Raw genomic sequence first — 15878 nt, 5'->3', positions numbered from 1 at the left:
TGTGCAGACTAGGTATGCTTGCCAGCAGTTGAAACGAGAACTTGTAAATATATCACAAGAGAGACACACTGATTTCAGTTCTAAAACATACAAGTATGTGGATTGGGAGAAGGTGCTTATACTTTTCTTTTCAAAGCTAATGGTCTGTTAATTTTTTAGCTAATTTTGATTTGTTGGTTTTTTAGAACTGTGCATTTCTCTGTGATTTATTTCTGTTAACTTATTTTTTTTTAATCTTCTTTATTTTAATGTGTGTCTGTTTGCCCGTAAAGGGATATTACTCTATGAGCCCTTGTGATGACGGATATGTAAGTGTCTATATCTTTATATCCTTTCACATTGCCTGCTCAGTCTGTCACAGTCTGTATTTCTCTTCATTTCACAGTGTAACAACTTTCTGTGCATTTTAACTTGTCATGACATTAACTGTATGGTTTATGAAGTGCCAGAAAATGTGCAAGGCTTGGAATTTCTGCATGGAAAACAATAGAGTAACCTTATGGCTTTGTAATACACATAACACAGCATGTCAACAAAACAGCAGCTTTGTCCACAACTTTTTACATGAAACACAGCTTCTTATAGCGTGCAGAAAGCAATTGTTTCTTCTACATGAACATCAGTGTATATAGTATACAGTGTCTCTGAAGTGTGCCGACACCAGCTGATCCCACAACACCTTTGACAAAGCAAATAAGTATTATTGCTTAAGATAATACAACAAATTGAGTGGTGCTCTTCAGAGTTGCATTGTATTTTATGTATTTGTATTTTTAATTTCTAAAGTGAAATTTTCTTTCTGTAGTAAAGATTATAGAATTCTTTCATGTAATTAAAATGGATCCACTTTCATTGAAAACTGAAAAAGCAAAACGGTATTCTGTGTACTGCCTGTGACTTCTGTAGCCCAGATGGAACTTTGTATTCTGGCAATATTACAAGTACACCATAAGTATCTAATTTTGCCCATAGTCAGTGCATTCTTTGCAAAGAGAGGAAATGAGGCTACTTCTAAGTAACTCGGTATGTAATCAATTCATAAAAGTGATTGACACCAATTCTGAAAAACATCAATCAGTATTCTACTTTAAAATAATCCATGTTTGTATTTTTATCACTTTCTTTGAGTAAAACAAGATTTCGCCTTTCAAGAAAAACTGCTTTTTTTTCAAACGTATTCATCACCTGGAATTACAGTAACCCCTGTGGGCGCTCAGCTTCCTACTTAAAACAATGTTTTGTTTTGAGAAATAGTCATAGAATTATTGAATGGAATGGACTATTCCTTACGTGCTTCTTTTTATCCCGATGTAGAGAATACTGTTGACATTCACCTGTGTTAAAAAGTCACCTGTATCAATCAACCTGTTCGTGTTAATGATGTGAATTTTCATAATGGTTGACATTTTGCTTGACATTTAGCATTTTGTTTCCTCATAATGGTCTGTTTTGAGAACAGTTGATTACAGATTAGCAGTTATGAATTAAATGATGTTTGCTAAAGAAAATTTTTGTTCTTACACAGGTAACCTTAATTAATTGTAACTTTATAAGATGTAGAATGTAATAACGTACAACACAGAGTTGCTTATAACATTTTTGTAAAGCTATCTGACTCTAATTCTGAGGCATTTCTTGAATACATAGATAGCTTTCAGCCTCCCCTCACTGTTTATATATAGTATTTTGTACTTTTTCTGACGTTTTGTCTTGTCATTATGTTATCACATAGTATTACAGTGTGACTTTTTTATGTACAATTCACATGTCTCAGAGAACCTGTTTTATATGGCAAGTGGGAAGTTTTCATAAGAGCCTATCTCTAGTATAAATAAGAAAAAAAATTAATTAAAAACATTTGCAGATCATCTTATGAAATAAATTTGCATAGCCCTAGTAGACCTGCCAGGTTACACAAGCTCAGATTCTAACCCATCATAGGCTGCATGTAGCAGTTGTCTTGTCATTAGAGTATAACAAATGAGCTCAACATAAATTTGTGAGTTCTAATGATATGTACAAATTTGCTCAAAATTTGGCTTTACTTTTCACATATTCATCACATATCTTTGATTATTAATTTGGAGTCTGCATCAAATTTACACTGAACTCTTATAGCATGTTTTCAGAGTGGTAACTGAGGACAGAATCTGGCCTTCAGCTTTGGCCTTCAACTTTAGCCTTCAGCATATTATGAATATATACATCAAATAGCAAAGCGGAGTTGGTTTGAATACAGGGCTACAGCATTTGATAAAATCAATTGTGGTTTTGGCTTGCACATGAAATGCATCTGTTTTCTTTTATAAATATTGATTTTATTTTTTTTTCCCCTTTGAACTTCTTTGTTTTATTCCATGCTGTTCGTATTCATGCCTCGCTTCGTTCAAAAATGAAGGGCTGCCATCTGTGGCTAATCTGCATCGTGACAGAATTACTTGACTTAATATGGCACCTGGTTTGGCTTTGGCAAGAAGCAACACAAACATAAGTCATACCCCATGATCCTACCAGAATGAGCTATGCTTGGCTGTTGTTTTCTTGTGTTTGTTTCTTTTCCTTTCCTTAAGACACCTAGTTTCTGCATGTGTTTCAGTTATGACAAATGATTCTATCTCAAGATAGGTTTTGCATGAAAAGTATTGTGTTCAAGATTAAGTCCACGGATGTTGGGAGTCATGTATTGCAGATGAGTCATGTATGCCCTATGTTCTTCATACTTTTTCATTCACCACTGGCAATTTAAGGAATACTGTTACTCAAAAGGTTGAATTAATATTTAACCTGTTTCAGGAAAGGTAAGACTGGGAAAAGGGCTTGGGAGAAAATGCTGAGTAATTAAATGCTTTTTAATCTAATGAAACGGGTAGTAAAGAGGAGCTATGTAAACTTGGCTGCTTGAGGCATCGTCTGGTGGTTGACCTGATAGATGTGTAATGAGGAAGTTACCTGTCAGCAGTGCCTTTGGCTCTATCTGCCTTTCAGTCTGTGGCCTTGGATTCATCACCTGGAGATGAGGATCGTAAAGTTTCTACTAACCTTATAAGAATATTAAGAATTTACTTTCTATAGAGTGCTTTGGGGGCTACGAATGCACAGTGCTGATGGTCTTACTTGCTTTTGCCCAATTATTTAGAAGCAACTGTTTCAAATAAGTCCCAACTTTCCAGCATCCAAGTACTTTCTCTCTCAAAAGCACAGTAGAGTTGGAGTTTTTGCACTATTGCCAGAGAAACAACTAGATATCAGAGTTCAGCATTTAGAATTGAGAACGTACACCAGGAAAGAAAAGAACGGATCTGTGAGGATGAAAAAAACAAAAGGCCAAAGTGGGTCCTGCCCACTTCCAGACTTCAGTATTAACCTTTTCCTCAGTTAAATATATCCCTTTGTTCCTAAAAATAATTTTAAAAGGCCTCATGTTTTTACATGTACCTGCAACATAGGAGTCCATTTTTAAAGGCATATGGCTAAAGTTTTGCAAAGAACTTAAAAAGAGTTTTGTTATTAATTTGGTGGTAGGGCAGGTTTTTGTTCCCAAGAATCTCTTGCTTTTGCTTTCTGCGGTAGCAATGCATTCGCAATGTGTTCACAATGTGTAAAAGCTGGTTCAGCTGGCACTCCCACCAGAAGTAATGCATGTGGAAGCTTGGCTTTGGATCAGCTGTGTACAAAGATAATGGCGAAGATGATGACCTTTTTCCACTGGCTAGGTGATAGATCTTAAATGAAGTGTGCTGATGTAAGACCAAGAGCAGATTTGTAGGACCCAGCTGTACTTAAGGTGTGTTTTTCCTTTTGTTAAAGCTAATGCACAAGTCAGGAACTAGAGCTTAGTACAGCTTTTTGGGATTAGGTTATGTAAAGATATGTAACTCGGTAAATATCCTGAGCTTGGAACGTCTCAGATCTGTACCAAAGAGGGGAAACAGAAAGAAACAAGCAAATACTACCTAATGAAATGCAAAAGGAGGTGCTGAGGCCGAAGTATGTTTGCTTTGGTGGCTGCCTGCTAGGGAATTCATAACGCGCATTTACCCTTCCCTACTTGTGTGGGGCAAGGCACTTTGTGAGGTGGAGAAGAGCACTCTGCTTAAGGAATAAGAGTATTAAACTAAGTTAAAATGAAATGTTAGGATGGGTCTGTATTTTGCTCTTTTAATTAGAAATGTTTATGTGAAGGAAGCCATGGAAGTTTCAGCAGAGTATGGGTTGTATCCCCCAGGCTTAATTTCCACCGAGTCTGTAACCGAGTGTTTCCTATTGCCGAGACTGCTGCTTCCAACTGGTCAAATCTGCTGGCATTAAAAATGAGGCATGGGGCAAAAGCAGCCGAGGAATGGGTGCAGAGGTGGTGCTGGGGGTGCCGAATGTCTCTCCTCTTTAAAAACGAGAATAAAAAGATGAAATGTGAAGTCTATGGTGAGAGATAGCCTGGATGTTGAATTGAATGATTGGCACTTGGTGGTACTGTATTTGGATCACTTGTTTGAAAATTAAATGGATTGAAAGTCTCTTCAGACCCATTTAGCAATAGCTGGAGAGCGTGCGATGCTGTCCCGCAGCATGCTGCATGGCTGTGCGCTTCACAGGCTGCCTCGGCTCTCTGACCCAAGGTAGCGCAGACCCTGAAGTCATAGCCCTGCAAGCCACAGGAGAGCTGCTGGGTTGCCTGACTGCCAAGAAATGCCCAGAAATATAACTCTCTAGCAATATTTTACTGCAATACTTGTTCTCATAAAATTACTTAAAATAGAGGCCTAAATAAATTTTAAAACAGGAAAATAACTTGTACCAGAGTTGTTACTATACTGTATCAGCTGTTGTTAACTTATTTTGCAGAATTATTCTGTCATAATCAAACACTAGACCTGTTGGGTTTCTGTTTGTGGTGGTTGTGCCATAAGCATTCAATTGTTTAATTGCAAAATAATAATTTTTAGCTCTTGCACACTACCGTTCCTTGCTAGATTTCAAAAACCAGCTTGTTCAAGATATTGGAAAGCAGATACAGGCATCAGATGAGAAAAACTGAGGCCCAGAGATGTGAAATTACATGTTTAAATTCTGTCTGCAGCCGGTAGCTGAATCAGGACTAGAAGCCTATCTCCTGAAAACCAAGCCAATGTCTTGTTCAGTATGCCATATTGGACGGATACAGATTAGCTTATCTATGACTATAATTGCAATCATAGTTGAAGATGAAGAAAGGAAATCTCTGCCTGTAACATGGTTGCATTCTTTCTGCTTGTCAGTGGTGCTGACCGTAGATTCAGAGATGAAGGTGCAGTGAAGGACAAACTAGCCCTTAAACTTTTCCCATTTCTGTTTTGCCTTGTTGAACCTGAAGTACTATGAACTCTATCCTTATTGCTTTCCCAGAAACACCAAAAACCTGAGCAAGCTTCATTCTTCCTGTACAGGTTCTAGACTGGTAAACTTGGGTCTGATCAGAAAAATGAGTGGTGGACAAGGCTCTCCATCTCGGTGGTCCTGCCCTCAGAGACCCAGTATAGGGTCTGCCTCACTGTGTGGTGCCTTTTTGGTGTAGGTAGACTACAGAGCCAAACGCTACTAAATGCTTTGCTGTGCTGCATCTGCCGACTTGAAAAGTGATTTGGGAATTCATTGGACTTTGTCCTGCTTGATGTGATTGATTTTTTTTAAAAAATCTGAATGTTTTTCCAATTGAAACTTCTGTAGTTGGAAATTTATAAAAGCTTGCAAAAATTTACACTTGCCAAAAAGTTTTACTTGTGTGGAGGGGTGATGCATGTACCTTTAGCAATTACATATCCTTGAGTTAGATTTTGGTCAAAGCACATGTTTTTCTTTCTAAGGCAACAGAGAATTGGTGGGTAAAAAGGACTTTGCTGAGAAGCAGAGAGCTTTTATATACATCTATTTACTCTTAGTGACCTGCTCTGTTTCTTTTCTTGCTACTGTTCTTTGTCTCACCTTCTCATCTTCAAGGGCTCTGTCATTTCTTTTGTTTTAATGTACTGCAGTCACTTTCTTCCCCATTTCCCTTAATGGAGAAGGGTGCTGAGGAAGGCAACAAAAATTATTTGTGATTTCATTACACACTTAGGTACAAGATGATAGGTTTTGACTGGGAAAACAGTTTTGTTTAAACAAAAGTTAATTTTTGATATTTATCAAACATGCTAAGGAAAATGAATACAAGTAAATGAGGGGAAAACAGTTTAGGTGGATATGATACTTTGAAAGACTTGTATTGAGTAAAATAAACTATGAATTGAGAACAGCTGTCAAGACAGGTTTTGAAGTGTATGTCCTGTTAATTGTCTATTGTGTACAAGTCATTCATTGATTTAAACATAATATAAAATGCTTTTCAATGTGCGTATAAACTTATTTCACATCTAAGAGAGCAGTTCCGTGTATTAGGAAGGATACCCATGAGGTAGTGTGTTCAAGAATACGTCAGCTGGTGTAATTCAATATTCCCTATGGTATTTCATGCTTTTTGTCTCCTAAATCCCTCAGTTTTTAATCTGACAATAGACATCGATTATATAGCTCCCATTGAAAGAGGCTAGGTTAGAAGAGAAGACTGGTTTTAAAGGCATAAGTGGTAATGAAAGGTTTTTTAGAAAGTGAGTAGGGAGATCAACACAAAGAGATGACACGGAATATTCTGTGAATATGGCATGTAGTTGACATCAGAATGCATGATAGGAAGCACTCTTATGCCAGATTTGCTGGTTCTTGGCTCACCTACAATTAGCTCTAGCAAAAAATATTTACTGAAGCAGACAATTTTTATATGGAACTTCTATATGATTTTAATATTTTTAAAGTTTTTAATTGTTCAGCAGTGGTGCCTGCATATGCTCTGTGTCACACTGCATTAGGGAGGAAATATCCAGCCTTAAATTGAACTTTTTCTAGGTATAACCACTGAGAAATGGCATGCTCTTCCATATTGGTTTTATCCATGCTAGAATACATAGTCTTTTCTTTACATATTAATAGTTATATGTAGGGGTATATATTAGTAGCAACAGACAGTCTGATAACATTAGTGTTGAAACAAAGAATTATAGCAACTTTGGATGCAGTAATACGTGCTGGGTCTCCAGTGAAATATTACTGCAACTTTAAGGTATAAAAATTTTTGAAGTCAATAAATGTGTTTAGCAAGTTCTTCATCTTCCTTGGGGGACTTCGGAAGGTGGTTTCTACTCACTTTTTTAAATGCTTCAAGTGTAGGTGATTTTTGGAGTATGACAGTGAAGATAACGTAGCCAGATCATAACGAAAGAGGTTTTTACCTGTGAAACACTTTAAGGGAAAAGAAAAACACTGAAGTCCTCTCTTTCTTTAGCTGTGTTTCTATTTTGCAACATAGGTTTTATAGGAAAAGAACTGCAGAACCTCAGTGAAAGAATTCACTGTGGATGTCATTAGTAACACTGTTGGTGTGAAATTTGGGCTAACCTGTTGTGATTTTTTTTTTTTCCTTTAATTTCTTTTTCTGCTCCAGGCTTCCACAATGTTAAGACCATCTTTAACCACTGTGTAAGTATTCAATGCTGAGCTTCATTTATACGTGTAGAGAAGAGGAGGAGGAGGGGTTTGTAAACTGAAGTGCACTGCCAGTTGTCTGCAAACGGGAATCACTTGTCCCCTGTGTGCTTCCTCTGATCTCGGTGAACATTGTATGCAAATATTGTATGATCTGTATTCTTCTGTTGAGCAGTTTCAGTAACATCCTAGTTTCATTACGATATTGCTAATCCAGTAAATCTGCCATTCCACACCTATGAGTTGCTTGCTGTGGTTTTGTCTGTTTGTTTGGTTTTGTTTTGTTTTGTTTTGTTTTTTACTGTTTCCACACGTTACAGTCGTCCTGTTGTAATTGGTTTGCTTCTCTCCAATCTAGGAAAAGGGGGAGTTGGTAATGTGGATTTTTGGGTGCTTCAAGTTTAATTTTTTTGTGACTGACTTAATAAATTTTGGCTTATAAGATCAAATAGAGATGGTATATCTGAGGTGAAGGTTTTATTAAATTTTTGAGACGCTGTTTTGATCCTTCTCTTGTTTACAAGATAATTAAAGGGACAATTATAACATAAAATTTGTTTTGAAAAGTGGTAGGATAGGAAGATAGGAGTAAAAAAAATTTAGTGGAATATATTTAAATATTAAAATTAAAGCATTGATTGGATGCAATTTTGTTAAGGGAAAATTCTGTTGCAGTGTTAAAATAGCAAGATAGTACTGGTATATGGAAAGTGGTCCTGTATTAAGTCTTATGTTAAGCAAGCATAGTCCAACCTCTCAAAATCCATTCAGCCTACCACCTTTGCCTTGGAGAAGACAATTCTGTGTGCATGAGGGCTTAGAAGTGAAGTTGGACCTGCAGCTTTTTAATGCATCTGTTTATAACTGAGCGCTAAGAGCCACAAACTGCTGCCCTCATGCCCTTGTGGCCCACACAGGGCAAAAAAGGATGTTACTGTACTCTTCTGTGCCACTCAAAAGCACAGATCATCAACTGGCTAGTTGTTAGAATTTAGTGTCTGCAAGTTATGATGGTAAATGAGCTGCACGCATAGTGAAAAAATAAATCCAAGTTTAAAAAGTCAGTTGTTCTAACATGGTAATGGTAATAAAATAACAAAGGTGTAAAAATGTGGAAGCTCTTTTCCTGAAGCAGACTTCCTGTTTTGGCTCTTCTCACTTCAGTAACATCAGCTGCACTGAATAAGGAGAGAGAGTTTTGATGAATGTCTTTCCCGTTTGTGTTGTAGGGAGATGCAGGATATGCCATTGTTGCCCTCTTTGGATTATGAGAAGCTGAAGAAAGATTTGATTATGGAGAACGACCGTCTCAAGGCCTTCTTACTGCAGGCTCTGTGCTGGGTAAGAGAGAGGGCCTCAGCAGAAATAAAGAAATAGGTCCCTTCTGGAGGGATCCAGAACTAAAATCCATTTTGTGAGCAAGAAGGTTGTTCTAGTGATCAGTTCAGCATTATAGGCAATTTCTCTCTGTGTCAGTGAAGCTTGCTAAGGGTCTTGAGATGATGAAGAAAGCCCAGGCAGTAGGTGTCTGTTTGTAGCAGTGCCCTCCTCATTGGAGAAAACCAGATAGGAATTCCTGGGATCTTCAGGAGAAGTAATTTCTGATGTGTTTTCAAAGAAATTGTTGTTGTTTTAGGCAGTTTCTTTTTCCATGTATCACCCTGTTTTAGATTTATAGAAATATTGATGTATCCAAGAAATACCTGACTCTAATCACCAGTTTTTATTTATAATCAAGGTATATCTATAAGAGCCTACCTTTTGGTTGACTTGGGTCATATAACGATATTTCAGAAAAATTGAAAGTGACAACAGGAAGTTACATTTTCCTGCTGAAAAGGAAACTGATGGGTTCAAAGGGACAGACGTGAAAGATGATAATAGTGGAATTCTGATCAAGCTTCAGTGTCCATTTTCACATAAAAAAAAAATATCCGTTGGGTCTGGCCAGTGGTGGTTCTAGCCCAGTACTCTGTCTCAGATGTTTTAAAAAAACACCACATCTGTAGCTATTAGAGGGGCTTTTTAACTTTATGGGAAGTAATGCTGTATCCTTCCTATATGGACAGTGATGACAGCTCCCAAGTAACTGTTTTGTAATGGATCACTGAGCTGAGGTCAGGTCAGTTCATTTAATCTTTTTCCCTTAGATCACTGAGGGTGAAATCCTTCTCTCCGTGAGAAGGCTTCTCAGCAATGGGGTATCAGCACCTTTAAAATCTTCAGTGGTCATCAGTTCACATTACCATTTATTTGACTGGTTTGTTTATGTTGTTATTTATTTTAGCGCTTGACAACTTCATATCCTGGAGAACAGAGAGACACTATCCTGCAAGCCTACATCAGTAATGACCTCCTAGATTGCCAAAGCAACTGTCAGGTCAGCTGGAAAGGGTTTTCCTCCAACTTCTATGTGATATTGCTCATTTGTTTCTATAAAGTGCCAATCAGAAAATTTTATCACTCTCTGGAAGGGGAAGGGAAAAAAGTAGTAGTGCCAGAATCATGTGATGCATTTAACTTCTGCATCCCAGTCTTTAAATGTTAATGGGCAAAACTTTGCATTACAAGAGCTCTCAATGTAGATACAGTTCTTGTAGACAAGTTTGTCCCCTCTCCTGCTGCTTAATGTGTGAGAATTGAGCAGAAGCCTAGCTACTTCTTAGGAGTTAGCTCTTGTTTCTCATATGCTATGTCTCTTTTTGAGTGATTATGTATTGTTAGATAATACACTCAATCCATTTCACTGATCTAGGATGAGAACTACGTCAGGACTTCAGTCCCAATACCCTATGGAATATCTGAGTATGCACTTGTAATAACATGTTCAACAGTATTTCTGTGAATTTGGAATCGCTCGTTACCTTTCTTTAGAAAGGAGCGTTGCTGGTGTGTTGATTTTGAAAGGTTGTTTCAGTCACTGATAATCCAATACTATTGCTAACAAAAGTGCAACGCTTTTTATTTGTAGTAGTGAATTTTGTGCATACTTGAGTTCCCCAGTTGTTTGAAGCAGTGGGCCTACTTGTTATGCTGTGAGTCCCAGTGTCATTGCAACAGTAACTTGTACAACTAGAAAAGTTAAAGGATTATTAAATAAATGATCTGTTTTTCTCCCTGTAAATTTCTGTTAAAGGAAAGTTATGTATTAAGTAATGCCTGAAGTAAAATAGATTAAAAATGGTTTGCAGTGTGGTGTTCTTGGTAAGTTACTGAGCTGCTTTCCCACACTCTTAGTTGTCAAACAAAAGCATTCCTATTCAGGTAACATTACTGCATTTAAGTGCATCAATAAAATTAACAGATTTTTTTTTTTGTCACTGACTAAATATTAATTTTAGATATCAGCTTTAACTGATAACTGTATTGGTTCATTATAATTCCCACCCTGGAGATTAATGGTGTTTAAACAGATTGAGCCGAGGAGGTGTGATTTGTTTATTTGTTCATTTTCCATCTCTCCCTGAGCCCTCTGCCAATAAAAAAAAAAAAAAAAAACAAAAACAAACTGGGAAATTTTAAATGATACTGACATTATTTGAGGTATCAATATGCATTCAAAGTTTGTTTGCTGTGAAAATATAATGAAGCTTTTAAAACATTATAGCAGACTAACTTTGTGTTTTCCTCCTTTGGTGAGTTTTTATTAATGTTTACTTTCTTTTCCAGAGAAGTGTCCTCAAATTACTACATTCTAAAAGTGAGATAGTCAGACAGTATATGGCAAGGCTCATCCATGCTTTTGCTTCACTGGCAAAAGGTAAGAAATTCGCTGCAAAAAAAGAGCGTTTTCATATAATGCTGGCTTATAGGTACTTCACAAGTGCATGTCAGTGCATGTGAAAATTTAAAGCCCTATTTGCACCCTTTTTCTAGGGATTCACTGTCTTTTGTTACGTGTGTTCAAAACAGTTTTTCAGTATCTGGCAAGTTTTCATTTTGACACTGTATATTCAACATTTCTGACTTCTTTTGGTGATTTGTGGTCTATGTGGGAACTTACCGAGGTACTGCCCTTAATATAGTCTTCAGTCTCTTCATGAGGATTAAAAACAAAAAGAAAAAAAGAAGAAAAATCGCCGTTAATTAAAGGTCCTGTAGGCAGACCTGCTACCGGGCTGTGCAACAGTAGTTAGTGCAGCTGCTCTTGCATCTTCCTGGTCCTCACCTGAAGAAATCTTTGTGCATAACTACTAACTGTTTGGTTGCATATATATGCAGCTTTGTATCTCTGCCTGTCCCAAACGAGCCCCTTCCTAGCTACTTAAGGAACTAACTATTGCTAGGAACTGAAATTCCATTTAAAGTCAATAGCAGTAGGGCACTTAACTTTCCCGAGCTCTTTGGACATCTCCCTTCTTTTCCTAGAGTGTACAAAACTGTAATAGATCAGAAAGCCTGTACTGAAAGAGGAATAGTGGATTCTGTGTGGTACTAAATTGGCAAGTGTGGGCCTGTAATGCCCCAAGTGGCTGGATTGAATGCAACTGGTCTGCTAGACAACTCATTTGTGCAGGTTTGTATGGGTCTTGGCACAAGATTGTGACTTGTCAAGAAGAAACTGAGGTCAATCCTGCTTACTTTTCCAAGGAGAGGGAGCCTTTCTGTCATAAGCTGATATCTCAGCATCTGTTCTTTCATCGCTTTTTGCACCAGGTCGTGTCTACCTTTCTCAGAACCCAACGTTGCTGCAAATGCTGGAGGAGAGACTGGAAGCTGAACGCAAGGATTCCCTTACATGGGAGAATGTTCTGGGGGCTCTGCAGAAATTCAGCCTCAGGTGATGAAAGCACAGCACGCAGTGGTGACAGCAGGGGAGGAAATGCGGGCTAGTTAGGCTCTGTTCAGGGAGGAAAGAAGAGCACTTGATTTTCCCATAACAATCATCAGAACCTCTGATGACTGATGAAAGAAGTGTCATTTATTATGGAGGAAAACTCAGTTTTGCTGACTGAATTAACCTGACTTCCTACCAGCTGTCATGACTCAAGTAAATGTACATCTCCTACCATAACCTTGTGTGCTTTATATGTATTTGTTAACTGAACAAAGTGAAAATCTTAATTAGAAAGGTCTGAAGATCCTACATAGGAAAAAGAGTTGCATTACATTCTAAAGCATAAGGTTTTCATTATCCTTTCCACAAAGATTTTTCAGGGATTTCATCCTCATCCTGTTGATCCTCTTTCCTGGAGCTGTCTATGCATGGACTGTCATGTTTCTTACTTTTGCATTAACAGTCTGACTCAAATGCCCACTACAAAAGAAATATCATGCAAAAGCAGTAAAGGGCCTGATGTTGCTCTCGCTTATCAAGTAAATACAACCTGGGAACTCTGTTTTCACAGTACTCAGGAGAAATATTCAGCCCTGAATAGTTAACCAAATGTAAGGAGGTAGATGGATGTGTTTAGCTCTTATTATTTTCATTCATGTTTCTTCTAAATTAAGACTGCAAGTGTTGGGGTTTTTCTTTGTTGTTGTTTGGGCTTGTTGAAGAATGAGGGCTGCTTTTGGATTTGCCTCATTTAGAACTTGTCTGGATGAAGCACATGTAAATGTGCTTTGTGTAAAGTTCTGTACTGCTTCCTTATACATACTTGAGATGAAAGAGAATAAATCTTCATACCCTACTGCTTGAAATCCTAAACCAATCTTAAAGAAAATGATTTTTCTGTTAAAGCAGTTGTTGATAGTACAAGTTAGTTTGATTTTTGGGGCCTAGGCACTAGGTACTGAAAATTTGAAAGTTGTTTAATTTCTAAAAAATAACAGTTAATCTTATAGAAAGTGAATTCCAGATACTTGACATGAGGGACTTTTTTTTAATGTGTGGTCAGATGGTCTCTTGTTTTGCTCAATCAACACCATAGACCTGCTGCAAGATCCAGGACTGAGAAAGCATATGAGATTTCAGGAATAATCCAAATCCCAAGCACTAAGACAAGGAAAATACCTGCTTTGATCTTTGTAATTTAGACTTACTATCCATTGGAAATAATGTGATTAAAAACGGTGTTCTTCAGTAAGACTTTTCTACCAGTATATATTTCTTTTTTGTATTGTAAAGCAAGGAATTTCTGTTGTAGGACATCACAGTTGACCACCTGGCACTTTATTCATTATACTCTCTTCGAGGGCAACTACAGCTTGAGTTAAAAGAATATGTGACTTAAGAATCTCTACAGAAAAGAGCAAATAATTTAAGCAAAAAATCTCGTTTGTCAAATCAACAGTACAAAAGTGCGATAGTGCTATGGCTACCTATGGCAGAAGTAGTAAATAATTTGTTTTATGGGTCTGTTGTTTGTAGCTGACTTTTTTTTACCAATTTTAAGAAAACTGAAAATGCAATTTTAGGTGGAATAGAAGCCTTAGAAAGCAATGAAGAAATTCCTCTCAGCAGTATGCAGGTTTAAAAAAATAAAACACAAAAAAAAAACAACCCACCCAACAACATTTTAATCCTCTAACTCTATAGGAATCTGCATCTTCAATTTCTTCAGGCTTTGTTAATTCCTTAGTTATAATTGATTCTGCCAAAATGGGGAGTTTGTGGGGTTTTTTTGTTGTTGGCAGGCTAGTGTATAGCAGGTAGATGAAGTAGGTTTTAATGTGCCTATATTAGCTATAAATGTATTTGAAAGCTATTTACAGTCTGATTTTTGTGGGCTTTTTGTTTTTTAATCCTAGGCGTGCAGTGCAGTCGGAAATGATCAAAGATGGGCTCATTTTCTGGCTGGTTGATGTTCTAACAGATACAGATGGCCTGTCTGATTACGCGCTGGAGTATTCTGTTGCCTTACTCATGAATCTTTGTCTGCGGAGTGCAGGTGTCTTACATTTTGAATTACCACCTTATTCCAAGAAATGGATAGGGAAGACTGTGAATCTTTTTTTCTGATATACCTGGATTCTTTCAAGTGACTATAATTAGTAGCAGGGATTCAAATGACCACAGATATTTGAGTGTTACAACCAATGCTTTTGAGCAGATTTCTTTCCCAAGAATCCCAAACTATGGAGGTTAGCTTCACCAAAATCTAAAGAATTTAGAAAGTAGTTAACCAATGGAACCCTCTAAGATTTTAATTTTTTTTGCATCTATATGCGAGGACTGCTGTTCTTACATTCCAGGACCACTTTTCAAAGGACACTTTATACTTGTGTAAGAGATTTGTTTTGTATAAAAGAAAGTCAGAACTGAGTTGATGAGTAATGGCGAGGAGCTTAACCTTCACCTTGTGGAGTGAAATACTTGCATGCTTCACTTCTACAATGCAGAGATTCCCCCCAAGAAAATAAGATCCTGTCTATGTCCAAGAAACTTAAAAGGAGCTTAAAGTAAGTTTCCTTTTAAAAAGGAAAGTAAGGGTGAAAAATGGACTGGTTGCCATGAGCAAAATAATGCCTTTGTTAAACTTTTTAAAATCCCTTTGTGTTGCGTCCTGTCCAACATTACAACTGTATAAATCCAGAGTAACTCCAGTGATTTCAACTCAGTTATGCTGAGCAGCATTTGGCAGCAGCAAGGAACGCTATTGCTCTGTGTAAATTATATTTAGTGCTGATTTTAAGTAGTAAGAAAGAAGCTTGCTCTGATCTGTTTTGTTGTCTTTTTTTCAAGCATATTTATGTTTTCTCCCTTTGCAGGGAAGAAAATATGTGCAAGGATCGCAAACGATGTGCTCAAAGTTCTCTCTGATCTTCTTGGCCGTGAGAATCATGAGGTATTTTGTATAGCAAACTTTGGGCTAGTGAAAAGGTGGAAAGAAAAATTAAAGACAAAAAAAAAGCTAGAAAGGAAAAAATGGAAAAAAAGTAAATTGGTTTTGTTTCCCTTGTTAGATCCTCATGTAATTAAATTGCATGAAATTTTCCTAAAATTCACAATTATGTATTTTGTTGGGTGCTGGTCTTTCTAGACATAGTTATGTCTTCCTTTAACAAATGTTGACAGTTAAGAATGAAAGTCTTAGATGCATAGTTATCTTGCAATCCATGTGCCTTCTTAATTGCAGTTTCTTATGCTGTTTCAATGTAATCTCATACCAAATCACCTCAAGCTTAACTTGTTCACAGATGAACAATGTGTGGTGCAAGCCCCTTATGCAAAACATCAGGTGCAAGGAAGCAAATTTGCTAGTAGTAGTAAGGAGTACTATAAGAAAGCAGTACACTTGTGACATTCAAGTCCTAATATCCTTTTATCTACCACTTCATTTAACCTGCCACTTAACCCTTTTGTGGTTCGTTTCTTTTCTGTCTCCAGACACACTTGCATCTTAGGTGCTAAATTAAACTACGTCAGAGGAAAATGCTGAAAA

General features: G+C 37.2%; 1 protein-coding gene across 1 annotated transcript in view; it reads left to right on the top strand.

The window, feature by feature from the left end:
• Positions 1 to 272: 272 nt before the first annotated feature.
• The window catches only part of ARMC9 (armadillo repeat containing 9), a gene marked incomplete at its 5' end in the record, with an annotated part of 41059 nt that continues 25453 nt past the window's right edge, over positions 273 to 15878 (top strand). Inside the window, 8 exons of the mRNA XM_009702211.1 lie at positions 273 to 308; positions 7511 to 7545; positions 8781 to 8892; positions 9839 to 9931; positions 11221 to 11311; positions 12208 to 12331; positions 14245 to 14384; positions 15205 to 15281. Of these exons, the coding sequence (XP_009700513.1) occupies positions 273 to 308; positions 7511 to 7545; positions 8781 to 8892; positions 9839 to 9931; positions 11221 to 11311; positions 12208 to 12331; positions 14245 to 14384; positions 15205 to 15281 (708 nt within the window). The remainder of the gene's footprint in view (positions 309 to 7510; positions 7546 to 8780; positions 8893 to 9838; positions 9932 to 11220; positions 11312 to 12207; positions 12332 to 14244; positions 14385 to 15204; positions 15282 to 15878) is intronic.

Source organism: Cariama cristata, unplaced genomic scaffold, assembly GCF_000690535.1.
Source record: "Cariama cristata isolate BGI_N322 unplaced genomic scaffold, ASM69053v1 scaffold16470, whole genome shotgun sequence".
Classification (NCBI taxonomy): Eukaryota; Metazoa; Chordata; class Aves; order Cariamiformes; family Cariamidae; genus Cariama; species Cariama cristata.
Note: the sequence above shows the minus strand (reverse complement) of the source record. Positions and strands in the feature narration are given on the sequence as shown.